The 16,386-nt window shown below is 43.1% G+C and overlaps 2 protein-coding genes and 1 long non-coding RNA gene across 16 annotated transcripts in view; 1 reads left to right on the forward strand and 2 right to left on the reverse strand.

Moving 5' to 3' along the window:
- Window positions 1-16,386, forward strand: part of ST7L (suppression of tumorigenicity 7 like) — a 151,705-nt gene that overhangs the window by 123,885 nt on the left and 11,434 nt on the right. The gene's annotated exons all lie outside the window — the stretch shown is intronic.
- Window positions 1-16,386, reverse strand: part of LOC309623663 — a 128,270-nt gene that overhangs the window by 13,401 nt on the left and 98,483 nt on the right. The window lies entirely within an intron of this gene.
- Window positions 653-16,386, reverse strand: part of CTTNBP2NL (CTTNBP2 N-terminal like) — a 77,696-nt gene continuing 61,962 nt past the window's right edge. For all 3 annotated transcript variants that reach the window (XM_082380102.1, XM_082380103.1, XM_082380104.1), the window contains one exon: window positions 653-16,044. In XM_082380102.1, the coding sequence (XP_082236228.1) occupies window positions 14,563-16,044 (1,482 nt within the window). In that variant the 3' untranslated portion in view covers window positions 653-14,562. The remainder of the gene's footprint in view (window positions 16,045-16,386) is intronic.

Here is a 16,386-nt window from a genome sequence, read left to right on the forward strand (position 1 = left end):
TCCAATTTCTTCAGTATTCTGGAGAAGTTTCTGTAGAATTAGTATTTTGTTTCTTTGAATGTTTGTAGGATTCATTAATGAAACCATCTGCGCCTGGAGTTTCTTCTGTGGGAAAGTTTTAAACTAAGAAGTCAATTTCTTTAATATGTGCGGGGCTATTCAGATTACCTATTTCTTCTTGAGTGAGCTTTGCTAATTTGTGTCTTTCAAGGAATTTGTTCATTTCATATGTTCTTAAATTTACTGATATAAAATTATTTACAATATTCCCTTTAATAACTGTGCAATCTGTAGTGATGGCACCTCTCCTTCCTGATATTGGCCATTTGTGTCTTTTCTATTTTATTCCTAATTATTCTGGTTAGAGGTTTGTCAATTTTATTGATCTTAAAGAACTGGCTTCTGGTTTCATTGACTTTTCCCTATTGTTTTTGTTTTCCATTTCATTGATTTCTGTTCTGATCTTTGTAATTCCTTTTCCTCTGCTTACTTATTTCTGCTTTCTTAATTGACTTTAATCCTTTTTTTCTTTTTTAATGTAGACTTCTAATGTTATAAATTTCCCTATAAGTGCTGCTTTATCTGTATCCCACAAATATTGATATGTTGTGTTTTCATTTTCATTCATATACAAATATTTTCTAATTTCCTCTTTGATTTCTTTATTGATCCATGGACTATTTAGAACTGTGTTATTTTTCCGAATATTTGGGGATTCCCCAGAGACCTTTCTGTTATTAATTTCTAATTTAATTCCATTGTAGTCAGAGAACATGCTTTCTATGACATAAATCCTTTTAAACTTACTGAGACATTTTATTATTTTAAATTATTTTTTAAAAATTTATTTATTTAATTTATTTATTTTTGGCTGTGTTGGGTCTTCATTGCTGCGCACGGGCTTTCTCTAGTTATGGCTACTCTTCTTTGTGGTGCGTGGGCTTCTCATTGTGGTGGCTTCTCTTGTTGTGGAGCACAGGCTCTAGGCATGCAGGCTCCAGTAGTTGTGGCACATGGGCTCAGTAGTTGTGGCTCACGGGCTCCAGAGCACAGGCTCAGTAGTTGTGGTGCACGGGCTTAGTTGCTCTGCGGCATGTAGAATCTTCCCGGACCAGGGCTTGAACCCATGTCCCCTGCATTGGCAGGTGGATTCTTAACCACAGTACCACCAGGGAAGCCCTACTGAGACATTTTAATGGTCTATCATAGTGAATGTTCTTGTGCACTAACAAAAAAATACATGTATTCTGCTCCATTTGGTAGGAGTATTCTATAACAATTTACCCTATTTCTGTCTTTCTATTTAAAGTGGACTTCTTGTAGGCAGCATATATTTGGGTCTTGCTTTTTTTATACAACATGACAATCTTTGCCTTTAATTGGGTTGTTCAGACCATTTACATTTTAGGTGGTTATTGAGATTGTTGGTTTTCAATCAACAATCTTACTATTCTTCTATCATTTGTTCTTTGCTCTCCTTTCCCCTTTTTCTTTGTTTTGGATTATTTTTTATGATTCCATTTTTTTTCACTGATAACAATTTATTATAATCCATTGGCAGCACACAGATAGATATTAATGAAACCAGAACTATGTCTACCTAGAAGTGGGCAATGATATGTAGCCATTCTATGGGGAACTGTGTATACTTAATCATCATCACATTTTATTAATTTCTTGATCCCTTGCTTGTGCTGCTCAGTATCTTTCCACAGGGGCTAAATCTCCTTTATGTGATGAGTGATCTCATCTTCATGGTGTTTCTTCAAGGTTGACAATTGTTCTCTAGTCTGTGCTTGGAGTTATCCTTCCTCTTCAGCCTGTTCTCTTTCCAAAGGCCCCAAGGGTCTCCTGGATGGCATCCGCACCAGGGTGGAAATTCTCTGACCCTTTGGGGCTGAGACCGTTGAGAGCTGAAGCCTAGGGCTTGCATAGTTCTGACGTTCCACATGCCGAGCAGCATCTGCGTCCATACCGCCATGACTGACCTTATTGTCAGTGCAGCACCTCTCCAGTCATGCTATGATTTCGTTTTTATGTCCTTTGTTTTGTTTTGTTTCTTGGCAGTTGCTTTAGGGCTTACAGTATATAACTTTAACTTACATGTACTTCTTTCATATATTATACTGATTCACGATAGTATAAGAATCTTACTTCCATTTCTTCTCTCTCAGCCTTTGTGCTATTGTTGTCATACATTTTACTTCTACATATTTTATACACCCCACAATTCATTGTTATAAAATTGTAAAGAGATTTAAAGAATAAGAAAAACAATCTTTCAAATTTACCTACATAGTTACCATTCTAGTGCTCTTCATTTTCCCTTCCTTGTACAGCTAATGGAATTTGTATTTCTGTACTGCAGGTTTGCTGGTGATAAGTTCTTTCAGATTGTGCATGTTTGAGAAAAATCTCTATTTTGCCTTTGTTTTGAAAGGTATTTTCACCAGGTATAGAATTCTAGGTTGACAGTTTTTTCCTCAGTACTCTAAAGCTATCACTCCACTGTCTTCAGGATTGTATTGTTATCAAAGAGAATTCTGCTGTAATTCTTATCCTTGTTCATCTGTACAGAATATGGTCTTTTCCCTCTGCTTGTTTTGAAGGTTTTCTCTTTATCACTGGTTTTAAATAATTTGATTATGATATTCCTTGGTGTACTTTCCTTCATGTTACCTGTGCTTGGGGTTCTCATTTTCATCAAATTTGGAAAAATTTGGCCATTATTTGTTCAAATATTTTCCTTCAGGGACTTCAGTTATATTATGTGACTTGAATTTGTCCCAAAGCTCACTGATGTTCTGTTCACTGTTAAAAATCTTTTTGTTCTATGTTTCATTATGAATGGTTTTTACTGGTATTTTTTCAACTATTCCTTCCATACTGTGTAATCTGCTATTAATACCATCCAATGTTTTTTTCCATCTCAGATAGTGTGGTTTTCATTTCTAGAAGTTTATGTATTTGCTTTATCTTTCATGTCTCAAATTAACAAACTCAATCTTTCCTCTATCTCCTTGAACATAAGGAATACAGCTATAATAGCTGTTTTAATATAATTATCTACTAATTCTACTATTGTGTCATTTTTCATTAATTTTCAATTGATTGCTTTTTCTCCTAATTATGGGCCAAATTTTTCTGCTTCTTTGTGTGCCTGGTAATTTTTGATTAGATGCTAGATATTGTGATTTGAACTTCTTTTTTAATAGAATTTTTTTAAAAATTTATTTATTTTTGGCTGTGTTGGGTCTTTGTTGCTGCATGCGGGCTTTCTCTAGCTGTGGCAAGCGGGGGCTGCTCTTCATTGCGGTGTGTGCTCTTCTCATCACGGTGGCTTCTCTTGTTGTGGAGCACAGGCCCTAGGCGTGTGGGCTTCGGTAGTTGTGGCTTGCGGACTCTAGCGCACAGGCTCAGTGGTTGTGGCACACAGGCTTAGTTGCTCCTCGGCATGTGGGGTCTTCCTGGACCAGGGCTCGAACCCGTTTCCCCTGCATTGGCAGGTGATTCTTAACCACTGTGCCACCAGGGAAATCCCTTTTTTTTTTTTTTTTTTTGTAGCCATGCTGTGTGGCATGTGGAATCTTATTTCCCTGACCAGGGATTGAACCCGTGCTCCTTGTAGTGGAAGCGTGGAGTCTTAACCACTGGACCACCAGGGAATTCCCTGATTTTAGCTTTTTGGGTACAGATATTTTTGTTTTCCTATACAAATTCTTGAGCTTTGTTCTGGGATGCAGTCATTTGCAAATAGTTTGACCCTTTTTTAGTTTTTCTTTTAAACTTTTTTTTTAAGGTGGGAGCAGAGCAGCACTTAGGCTAATTTTGGCCCACTATAGAGACAAAGCCTTCTGAATGAATACTCTATCCCATGTTCCGTGAATTATGAGATTTGTCATTCTGGTTAATGAGAATGAAAACTACGCACAGTCCCATGAGAGCTCTGAGTATTGTTCCCTCTAATCCTTTCGGGTGGCTCTCATCGGCTTTTGGGCATTTCCTCATATGCATATGTTGATTAGTACTTAGTTGAAGACCCCAGAGGAATCCTTTGAGGATCTCAGGACCTCTCTCTCATTGCATCTCTCTTGTCTACAATACCCTTCTCTTCCAACTCTCAGCTTTATCTCCTGTACTTAGGGAGATTGCCAGGCCTACCTTGATTCCCCTTTCACCGCTGGGTCAATCATAGGACTCACTTCATTTGTTTTCCATCTCTATCCTTTGTTGCCTGATGTCCAATCTCTTGAAAATTGTTGTTTAATATATTCTGCTCAGTGTTTAGTTGTTTTAGATGGGAGAACAAATCCAGTCCCTATTATTCCATCTTGGTCAGAAGCAGAATTCTCTAAAATTTTAAAAAACGTATGTTTTGACTCCATACTCTAATCTTTGTATTTATGGTGCATTTATAATTGTGTATACTGCATTATTGAATATTTTCCTGACAAAAGAGAAATTTTGTTTTGACTAGCATTGATGAGAAATTAATTACCCACTTATAATTTTACACATCTAATAATTGGAAGAATTTTCTAGAGACCAGCTTCTGGCTTCATACATTTAAAACATTGTCCTCCATTTCCCATTTTACTTTTAGGGCCAGGTTCTATAAGGTATATTTATATCAATACAAACTTTGGTGCTTCTCCTTCATGTCATTATGCAAGGTGAGGCAGCACAATGCTTGATAGGACCACTCCTGGAAGCCATTTCTACACTGGGATGGCCAGCAAAAACTCAGCTATACACGAAAGTGACTGCAAACCACATAAATATATTTTACTCAAAAAATAACCCCTTATTCAATTTACCTTTAGCTAAACTCCCAAAATGCTGTGGCCACCACTCCAAGGTCACCCAATATGGGGGAAAGTGTGATATAGATGCCACCGTGAAAAGAGACAGCAGTCTTAACTGACTACAGTTAAAATACTTTTGCAAATTTTATAAAAACATATGACCATATGAACACATTGCTTGGGCCCTTCATGTTTGGAAGGGGCTGTGCCAAACATGGTCCTTGAAGCTTAAGTTCATGGTAAATCTGCCTCTGCTCATGATGCCTCTTCAGTTCAGGCTCCCAGTGACCCACCAAATAGAGTCCAAATTCTTCTCCTGGGCAGACTGGACCCTTTCCTGAACCCATTTACTTCTCCAGATCCACACTCCCACCCAGACTTCTCACCATGCTGGTTGGCAACTCGGTGCATTGCATACATTTTTCTCATTACCTGGAATACCCTTCATTGCCTTCTTTTCCTGGGAGCATCTACCCCTCCTTCAAGAGCAGATTGAGTGTCATTTCCTCCATGAGACCATTCCTGACTCCACTGGGGATTAATTGTGTCACTACAGCTTATTCCTATTTTTATCTTTTTGATTTTTCACTCTTTTCAGAAGCAGAGGAAAGCTTCATTCTTTGATCAAAGAATGGAGAGGTGTGAGTTAGTGCTCCTGAGCACAAGATCTCCCTGAAAGGCCGTCAGCAGGGCTGTTTTATAAGGATCTAGTCAGAGGCAGGAGGATGGAATTCTGGCCGGTCTGGCGCAGCTGTGCTGCTCCTGGCACTCACTCCAGATCACAGTGCGGGGTGTGTGTCCCTGCACACAGCCTGCCGCTGCAATCTTGAATCACAGTGTGTGCGGGGCATCTCTGCTCACGACCGCCGAGCTGAAGTGTCGGGCACAGCCATTTTGCTGAAGTGCTGTGGGACAAGGCCTCTGCACTCGGCACCCTATGAGCAAGTGAAACTGGTGTCAGGACTTACTGGAGCTCGGGTTCTTTATGTCTCATGAAGAAGAAATTCGGCGAGAGGCAAAGTGACAGGTAAGAAGTAGATTTACTAAGGGGACACACTCCATAGAGTGTAGGCCGTCTCAGAAGGCAAGAGGCCCCGGGAGGTACACATTCCATAGAATGTGGTCCGTCTCAAAAGGCTTGAGAGCGGCCTCCTATTTTCATTATAGTCAGCATAATACCGTGTTTCGCATTGTCTCTCCCACCAGCATTTAAAGCCCCTAAGGCCCTGTAACATTTATTTCTCTATCCCAGTGCCTAAGTCGGTGAGTTGCACCTAGTAGGAGCTAATGTATGCATGTTTGAACGAATGAAATCTCTTTGTTTTCCTCCCACAGAGTGCTGGCTTTTGCTCACTTGTCTTATTAAGGCTTTTGTTTGTTTCAGCATAAACAGTATAGGAGGAGCAAGACATTTTGAAGCATACGTAAATGAACGAATGAATATATAAATAAATGTTGATAGAGTCATCCTGACCCCTGTGTAAGAAATAGTTATGGATCATCTAGTATTAGGAGCTACATAATACTAGTAGCTATCGCTTTCTGAGTGCTTACTTATGCCCTAACTAGTTTGGAGTCTTAGATTTGCTCAGTTAAGGCTCACAATCCTATGAAGCGGTTTCTGGTATGCTCTCCCCTTCTACTAGTTTGTGCTTCCATCCGTGCCTAAGGCAGGGACTGTGGCTGAGCTCCCGACTAGGCCATCAGGGAGGTGGCAGAGCGCGGATGTGGGGAAGGGACGCACCTCGCCCGCGCCAGCCGGGCTGAAGCGGGTCCCTTCCACACCGCTGACCCGTCCTTTTCTAAGGAGGTGGGTGTGCGGCCACACCTCGGTGTAGAGAGAATCTTAGCGACTGAAACACCAGGGGGCGCTAGCAATTCAGCTTTCCGATGAAGGGCGGGGCTGCCCGTGGCAACCTCTCAGCTTCCCCTCTGGACTCGCAGCCCTGGAGCCGCCCTTTCGCCTGCTGCTTCTTTTCACAAAGGCTGCAAATCTGCAGACTACGCATCATGTCCTACGTACTTGCCTGCTTTATCTCATTTAATTCTCACAAAACCCTAAGAGGAAGGTTCTCATATCTTCATTACATTGATGCTGAAATGAAGGCTAGCGAGGTTAATTGACTCACTCAGGGTTACACAGAGGATGGCAAAGTCCTTGTTCTGAACGACTTTTCTTGCTCCTCCAACTTCTGCATCCCCACGTCCTACATACATAGATTATACACATACCCCTATCAACGCAAACCAGGATCCTTCTCCCTTCTGTTTATTTAAATCCGATGTCTCTAGACCCACAGATTTCCCTGCTCTACTGAACTTCATAGGCACTTGGGGCCTCATCACCCACTTGGGGCACCTGCTGCCCAGCACTGCCCTGAGATGTCACATCTGCAAGGCTCGTTCCCCTGTCAGTGTGTAAATTCCAGCCTTTAGCATGAGGCTTCACACAGAGTCAGTGCTTAATAAACATAACCTGAATAAGTGACAGGCAGGCACAGCAAATGTGTGTGTGTGTTTGTGTGTGTGTGTGTCCTTCTCAATATAGCTCAGGGTCTGCAGAGAGACAGCAACAACAAACACCAGTTGAAAATATGTGAATGAGGATTTAGTAGTTTAACATTACTATATTGCTCTACCTCCTTTATGTTTGTATCCAGCTGGGACTGAAAACTCCCAGAAGGTAAGGATGAGGAATGTTGGCATGCGTGCGTGTGTGTGCGTGTGTGTGTGTGTGTGTGGAGGGGGGATACTGGGGGAAACCGAGGAGACCGGGGCAGGGAGCAGAGCTTTCCCATGGTGAGAATAAGGCTCACATAGAGTATGTGTGTGTGTGTGAGAGAAAGAGCTGCCAAGATCTGAGTTAGAGCACAAGGAAAATGAGCCCTGAATAGGAGCCTTGTGTGTGGCCCTGTGGTGCTGACTCACCAAGACTCAGGAGAGGAAAACACACTAGGGATGAAGAAGGGGCCTGTATGTTGTGGCCACCACTGTACCACCCTGAGGACACCCTATCTGCTCTGAGGCCCAAAAGGTCTTGAAAGGCTTTGATTTGTGTTAGGGGGGCTGGGAGTGGGGAGTGGGCACTACAGAGAACAGAGGTGGGTAAGTCTTTTGAGAATGCAAAAGACCCTTCCTGGGAGAGCTATGGGTTTGAGCTCAGGTGGGAAAGCAGGAGCACGACGAGGAGGTGTCTCTCCCCATGTATTCAGTTGCCCTCTCCTCCACAGGCAGGTGTGGCAGGTCAGATTCATAAGCGGGGAGGGATAGATGCTCAGGGCCTCAGTGGCTTCTTGTCCACACCTCAGGAACAAGACATGCCTTATGAGTAAGTGCTTCCCAGAGCTGATGCTACAGATGGAGGCATGGCCTGGGAGTAGAAGCTCCACAATCCTCCCCACTCCCAGCCTCACTCACCTCAGCCGTCAAACTGGTTGAGAGACACGAGGACAGGATTTTTGTGGCAAGCAGGATGGCAAACAGCCCTAGGCCAGAAGGCAGAGGACAAAGTCCAGGTGAACAGGATCAAAGGTCAGACACTGTAGAGCAACCGGAGAGAGGAGGAAGGAGTGCCCGAGGGAGCAGCTAGGGCTGGGCTAGGAATTCTGATCTCAGGTCTGCCAGGGAGGGAAGGAGTGGGTAGCTGAAGCAGAAAGAGGGAGCCAGCCAGACTGACTTTTCAACCCAGGCCTCGTTCTCCTCATCTGTACAACGAGGGAGCTAGAATCAAGGGTCTCTAAGCTTCCTTCTCGCTCTAACATTTGATGACTCCATGTGTGTAGACGATCATCCCCCTCCTTTCTCCCTACCAAAGCCCCCACTCCTTCAGTGTCCTGTTCCTAGCTCAAAGTCTCAAAAGAAAGTCTCAAAAGAAAGCTAGTGAACCAGTGGATTCATACTTAGGTGTATGACTGACCATAAGCTAATATTCTGAACTCCCCAAATGTATTACATAGTTTTGACTATAGTGTGGCCACTGGAGGAAGAGTGGACTTGAAGGCCAAATGGATGAAGGTTTGAATCCCAGCTGTGCCGCTGAATCTCAGCCCTGCTCTGCTGTAGGACCTTGAGCAATGTACTGTGCCTCAGTAGGTATTCATTACTTTATGGGTCAAGCAGGAATAACCTGCCTCTTTTAGTAGTTGAGTTGATTAAATGAAGTAACATATGTAATATACCTGATTGAGAGCTTGGCACCAAATAAAATACTCAGAAAATGTGTCCACCCACCTTTAGAGGACTTAACCATGACAGAAAGAACAGAGTCTGAGAGATTAAGGTGCAAGAGGCTTACCAGAGAGAACCCTGGGATCCACAGGAAGAGAGGGGAGGGGAGGAAAATGAAGGGGCAGGAAAGTTGAGCTGCAACACAGTCTCAGTAGAGGGTTCAGCCAACCCTACAGGGGGTTTTGAAGCTGAGATGTCCCTTCAGAGCTCCCTTGATTTGGGACAAGGAGGCCAGGTCTTTATATTCCATATCAATCAGTCTTTACATATGAGCTGCCCATGGATGGGAGATGTGACCTTGGTCAAATTGCTTTCTTTCAGTTAAGGCAATTCCTATAAGGGGCTTATAGCCGAGGGCTGTTTCCTGTCAGCATTTCCTGCAGCTAGGGAAATAAATCTTTCATTCCTGAAGGGAGACCTGAGTGTCTGCCATGCTGAATTAGTGAGTAGGACTCTTGTCGGGGATAAGGCCTGTTGCTACACTTCCCAGTAATTTCTCCAAGCCAACCATTTCACAGTGTGCAGAGCCACGAGACCTTCCCTGTGCCCCTCCAGTCTAACAGCAGCACAAGTAGTCACACCGCTGGGAGAAAAGGAGAAGCTGCTTTTACATCCCTCCAAGGGAATCACTTGTAGGTGTCCCAGAAGTACCCATTGGAATCTTTTCGAAGCTTGTCTTTTCTCTTTTGCTTATAGGGATTTAGAGGGTAGGAGGGGGACATTTATGTGTAATGCAGCAAGGTCCTTTCTCAACTTGCCTTTTGCCCATTCCTAGGTCTTCCCTACAAGTTATTTGAGAATGTTTTGCAGAGTACTGTGGCCTGGGAGCTCCTTCTTATACCAGCCCAAGCCCTTGCAGAGAGCACACCACATTGCTGTCTGTCTCCCTGAAACAGGACTCAGCTCTTGGGGCCCTCTTGTGCCTCTCTCCCTGACCTCATCCTAAGACCAAGACAAGCCAACTGAAACATAATGCAAACACAGGGAGATAGTGCAGAACTCCAGGTAAGTAATGCTTTGGTGAGAGGAGAAAAGACATTTGCTTCTTTTCTAGTTAACTTTTTCCTGCCCACAAAGATCTGTTTTTGCTAGGACCGCCTTTAACGACCCTATATGGCATTTAAACCCCACTTGCATTATTCAGTTGTCTCTGGTAACTTTTTGTGTTGTTGTACACCCCCCAGCCAGAGCATACCTTGAGGTTTTCTATGGTAGCTACTTTGGTTTCTGTCTCGTCTTAAACATCTAAGAAACATGAGTCGCTTCAGGGGAATTAAGATGTTTTGTTTTTGTTCCATTTACCTGACCTGATAAAAGGTCTCTAGGTTAGGGCGGTGGAGGAGCAGCATGGTGTCCTGCAAGGTTTAAACCTGCCTCATGCTAAGCAGCAGCCCAGGCACTTATCTTGAGCTCCACCTTGGTCTACTGATCAGAATCTCCAGGGGGAAGGGCCTGGAACTGGCGTTAATGAGTGACTCAGGAGATTCTCATTTGGGAAGCAGATCGTGGAAAGAGCAAAGTACTGGGTTTTCAATTCAGGCCCTGTCACTTACTAAGGTCTCTAGTACAAATCTCTGGTCTTCCAACTACCTCATGTGCACACTGGAGATGATAACCCCTCACAGCACCCTCGTGCAAAATTAGTGAGGGAATATGTGTGTGGAATCATTAACACGGTGCTTGGAATCCACGTAGGCACTCTAGACTCCGAGTATCATTGACATTCTAGCAAAACAGATTCCAGAGCTCAAGACATCTCCTTAGGTTAGAGGCAAGTAAGTTCTTGTGAAAGAACAGGTGTGGGCTATGAGGCACCATTTCTCACAATGTGATCCTCAGATCACCTGCATCACCTGGCCCCTAGGCCCAATCCCCAGGCATCCTTATTTTTAGCAGGATTCCCTTAAGCACAGTAAAGTTCGAGAATCACTACCCCAGTTTCCTTTCTCCTCCTTTACTTGTACCAATGAACTGGCCACTGATATGTGAGCAGATGGGTTGGACAGGCTCTCAAGTTTTCTCAACTAGTTTTATAGCAATTAAATTAAAATTACTCCCGTGGAACAAACAATGCTCCTTGCCTACCTCTGACGCATTATGAAAACACAAAATATTTTGAAGCAGCATTTCTCAAAAGACATTTGAAGTTGTTTCAAGGGCTAAGCATCAGAAGCGCTCTTTATAAATTACACACACACACACACACACAAATGGACAAGGCAGCACTGCTGAAGTGAGGCTGTTATGAAAAAATGGATATACCCTGTGTTTGTTGAAATGATCATTAATTGGCTTAAATGCTGGGAACTTAGATATGTAAACATCCACACTGTTTGAACGTCTTTTGTACATCAAAGGATTTTCAAGTGCTTTTGTCTGGCTACACTAGCATTTGCTAACAGTGTAGCAGCAACAGCACTGGACTAGGAGACAAGAGATGCATTAGTCATTTGTAAAATGAGAGGGCTGGACAAGATCAGGCATTCTTAGAGTACATGATTCATGGATGGCTTCAGGGTCTCTGGACACTGTGAAGCCATCAACCAAATTTTGCACATAAGCATATACATTTTTCTGGGGATAGAGTCTAGCTGTTTTTAGATTCTCAAAAGGTCCAGAATCCCCAAATGGTTTAAAAATTACAGACTGGGTTATTGTGGAGACTTCTCCCAGCTCTAAGATTCTAAGGAAAACCAATGTCCCAGCTCCTTTTGGGGTCTAACCTGGATGGGTCACTGACTTCGTTTGTTTTTTTAAAGCCAGGAGTGCTCCCTCTTCACCAATCTGCTCCTTCCCCAACAAAATCGGCCCTGTTGTGCAACATTCTTCATTTCATACAAACAAGACTATCTTTTGCCCAGACAGTAGGATTTAACTTGTTTTAATGTAGTCTGCTATAAAAACAGGTGAAGACTTCTGCACGGTACATTTGGCTTTACAAATGTTAATGACTAGTTAATGCTTGTGCTATGCATTGCACAGCATTATAATCTGTTGACCAGTAACATAGCTTTTGCAACATGGGTTAAGACCAAAATTGTGAATCACAGAACTTTTACTTAGCACACACACAACCTACAGCAAACTTAAATACTTATCTATAATACCTAGCTGGATTATTGGATCCATTGCAGTATTGTGCTTATTTATCTCAGAAGATAGGCAACTAGCAAAAATACACATTTCTTTTGCATTTCCCCACCCCCATATTACACTGTAAAAGAAATACATTATTCAGTGCACTTCCTAAGAAATAAACTTCCTTATAGTATCTCTCTCTATATATCTATGCCAAAACAAAAGAAGAGCACAATGCAATTTGTAAGACTACCATTTAAAGCAAGAGGTAATAACACTCTGGGATTACAGCCCTCTCTTCTTCTTAGAAAGTTCAGCTATTTTGTCATCCAGTTCATGTGACTATGCGCGGGAATAAAACTTAATGCATGATTGCTCTGGGAAGTTTAAGATAACCCCCTTATCATTTGGTAGACACGCTGGGGCATTAATAGTATTTTAATTTTTTGATGTATTGTCTTTAGTCAGACCATAAGCTGTGCAGACACCAATATATTCCATAGTGATTTATCTTGATTTCCATCACTTGCTTTTCCCCCATCAACTCATGCTGGATTAAGAGGGAATAGATTTAAATTATAGCAGGTCAGTGGCTGCTGGACAGATGTTGGCTAGAAGAATGTATGTGAGGACACCAAGGCCTCTTCATCCTTGTGGACACAAAATCATGTACCCACCATACCTGAGCTGGGTTGCAGACAGTCCTGTTTGGAAGAGGAGAATAGTCATTATACTCTGCGGAGTTTGTTGGCTGTGCTAGCCAACAGGCTGGAAAGTCTGGAGGCTTCTGTCCTCACAAACTTGCTGTGATGGAAATGACAGAAGTTTCTAGAATGAAAGAGGCTGCAGCTTGGCAGCTTGTGGGCTGAATCCAGCTGCAGAAGTGTTTAACTAGCAGTATTTAAATTTTGATCAGTTCTTGATATTTAAAAATGAGAATGTTTCTCATGAAAATTTGGATTTCATAAAAATTTTAGGAGCTGGTAACACGGGTTTAGCATTCTTGCATGGCAACAAGCAGCTGAAACTGAACAGGGGTTGCCCTTTTTAACGGGGCTTGGGCACTTCAGTTTGCTACAGCTCCCACTGCTCCCAGCTGTCATACATCACTTGAGTGACCGACCTGTTTCACTCATTTATATGACCAGTTGAGTTTTGTTGACACTGGGTTGGTTTGGCCTTGTCTTCTTATGATGCTGAAGACCTGATTTCATTTGAAATTTTCCCCTCCCGGTGGACAAGATTCCTCCTTTGATTGACTGGGTCCCAGCTATATCTAGTTGCTTTGGTAGGTAATCTTAACATGCATTTCTACTCGTCCTTTATGCTATATTGCAAACTCCAAAGATATAATCACACTAATATTTATGTGTTTAAGTGTGTGTATGTTAAACACGTAAAGGGGTGTTTATCTATACAGATATATGTATACTTCCATTTAGGCAAAAGTTAATTTGGTTCCACAGATAGACACAGAGTGCTGGCAGCTTGGAGAAAAGTGTAACAATTTGCTAAAACCTGTATAATTCTGACTTATAATATTACAAAGACAGTGAACTTTTAAGTTATTGCTTTTTCATTACAGAATAAAGATCTCATTCTGTTGCAAACTTTTATACAGAATGAGTAACCATTTCCTATTCAAGTAATAGCAATCGGAATCAGAAGTTCCTTACACAACAGTAGATGCCTGAAGATATTTTTGAAGGAGATGTGATTTCATTGTATTCAAAAACTTATGCAGGAAACTGGGAGCGATGTAATTTTTCAAAAGTACAAGAAAATCAGCACCCCAACTGCTTAATGTTAAGGAGGGTTTCTCAAGGGCTCTATAACGCTCAGCTTTGTGGCGAGTTCACACCCACCTTTAGGATTCCCATTCTACTTATGCAGCCTTGTTTCTGAACACAAAACTTGTATTAAAAAACAGTGAAAGAGGATTAAAAGCAGTGTTGGTTTTTAACATTCAGAATTCACAGAGGGTCTCATTTTTTGCAGTTAAATGATCCATTTTGTGTTACTGCTGCAGAATCACATTCATATGGCAGTCTAATTTCAGGCACTTTTAAAACATGTTCATCTGGAATAAAAAGTCTGCATGAGCCACTTCCACATAATTCAAAATGAGTGTTGAGTGACTCTAGTCCCCAAATAGACAGGAAATCACCACCTGGTACTCAATTAGCTTTCTCCATCATAACACGATGGTGACTGCAAAGCTTAGACATCTCTGAGGTGCCCTTCTAGCTTTAGCACAAAGATGTGGATCATAAAAATCCAAACTACTTAGTTTCTACCTAAAAAATACAAAAAGGTGAAATACACTAAATGTATTATACAGATAGTTTCAGCTACTATCAAAATAAATAACATGATCTGACTCAATGGCTTGACTCTGAGCTCTTGGATGAAATCTGATGGAATGTCAAATGTGGAGAATCCCTCCTAGGGACTAGCTACTGGTAGGCAAAAGTATCTCAACGTCCTTGCCATTGGCTACGACAGCATTAGAAGAGCAGCTGCTGGCAAGGTCTTCTGTGGTGGTCAAAGAGGATGCCTGGGGATGAGGTTTGCTCAGTGGAGTGGCAGCAGACGGAGAAGGAGCGAGGCCAGGTTTCTTGGGTGGGATGGGTGGAGGGTTTCCTCTCTCAGCTCTGGGGATGGTAGGGGACTTGATCCCTGGAGACAGGGGGCTCAGAGGACTAGACACTTTCCCTGGAGTAGGTGAATGGCTGCTGTCACCTCTTGGGCTGGCAGTGTTGGCCAGATTTCGATAGTCTGTGCCAAAGGGAGAGCTGTTGGGAGACACGGGCTTGATTGGTCCTTGTTGGCTAGTGAATCTGGAGAGCACCTGGGTGACTGTGTTTCGGGCCAGCTGCTTGGCGGCAGAGTTGTCTATGAGGGTTGGGGATAGATCCCTGGATGGAGGGCTCTGTAGACCACTAGCTTGTTGGTCCTGATCTGCTTGGGACTGAAATTTGTGCCGAGCTGCATGGAACCGCTGGTTGATCCCTACTTGGTAGGATGACTGGTAGCCAGGGCTGCTAGCTGATGACCCCAATAAGCGCTTGGTTAGTACTGGTGAAGAGCAAGGAGAGGATGTGAGAGAGGAAGAGGCAGTGCTGCTGGGGGACAGTGAGCTCCCACTGGAAGGGAGGTGACCAGGCGCTGGGACTGGAGTCTCTATTCCCACAGGACACCCACCATTCTCTACTGCTTTCTCTTGGGCCAATCCCACAGGCTTCTCTCGTGGAGGCGCTTGGTTTTCTACACTGCTGCCTGTAATCAGCTCCTTGGTAGTTTGCATTTCTGGGTCAAAATGTCCATTGGTTTTTGCATAAGAGCAAGCAGGAGTGGTGGGACCAGGCAGCCCTGTGGCTGTTACCTTGGCCGTGCTGCTCCCATGGGTTCTTTCTGCCTGAAAACTCTCCGTTTGGCAAAATACAGACACTAGCACGGGCGGCTCAGTTGCCGTGCCTTTAGACAGGGTTACTGGTTTCTTCCCTTGCTCGCCGGGGCTACTTTGCTGGTGCAAAGCCTCTAGGTCCTTCACTATCTTCTTCAAACTCTCCATCTCTTCTTTCAGAGTTCTGGTCCGGTTCTCTTCTCGGTTCAGCTTTGCTCTCAGTTGTTCCCTCTCAATGTCAAACTCAGACAACTGCTTCTCCACCTGGGCTTCCGTCTGCAAGCCCCGCTTCCTCTCAGCAGCCAGCTCTTCCTCCAGCTTGCTCACCCGACTCTTCTCCTTCTCTAGTTTCAGGCTCAGCTCTCCCGCCTTCTGGCCTTCCTCGGCGGCCTTGTTGGTGGCCTTCTTGCACTCGCGCACCAGCATGGAGGAGAGCTGCTTGTGGCGGGAGCGCTCCTCTTCCAGCTGACTGGAGAGCTTCTTCTGCTCTTTTTCAAACTTTTTCACTTGGGACTTTTCAAACTCCAACTACAAAAGAATGCCACCACACATCTTGATTAGAGTAAGGAAACAAAGAGATACTGAAAAACTCTTATCAAGTAGAGTGTATCAAGCTAGCTGTTCTCTGGCACATGGGATTACCATGTATGCCATGTGCTTACATCAAATATTTAAGTATCAGAACACCTACCATAAAAATGTACACACTACGACTTAATCTTTCTTTGATGATTTAGGAGGCACTTCTAGTTCTCATTGTCTCAGGGTTATTGTGGGAATCTGAATCATCATGTTTTATGTTATGGAAAGTTCAGAGGATTAGAACCAATCAAAACAGCAGAAAGCCATATCAACCAGAGTTTGTGATGA

The sequence above is a fragment of the Balaenoptera borealis genome (genome assembly GCF_965194805.1).
Source record: "Balaenoptera borealis genome assembly, chromosome: 1".
NCBI lineage: Eukaryota > Metazoa > Chordata > Mammalia > Artiodactyla > Balaenopteridae > Balaenoptera > Balaenoptera borealis.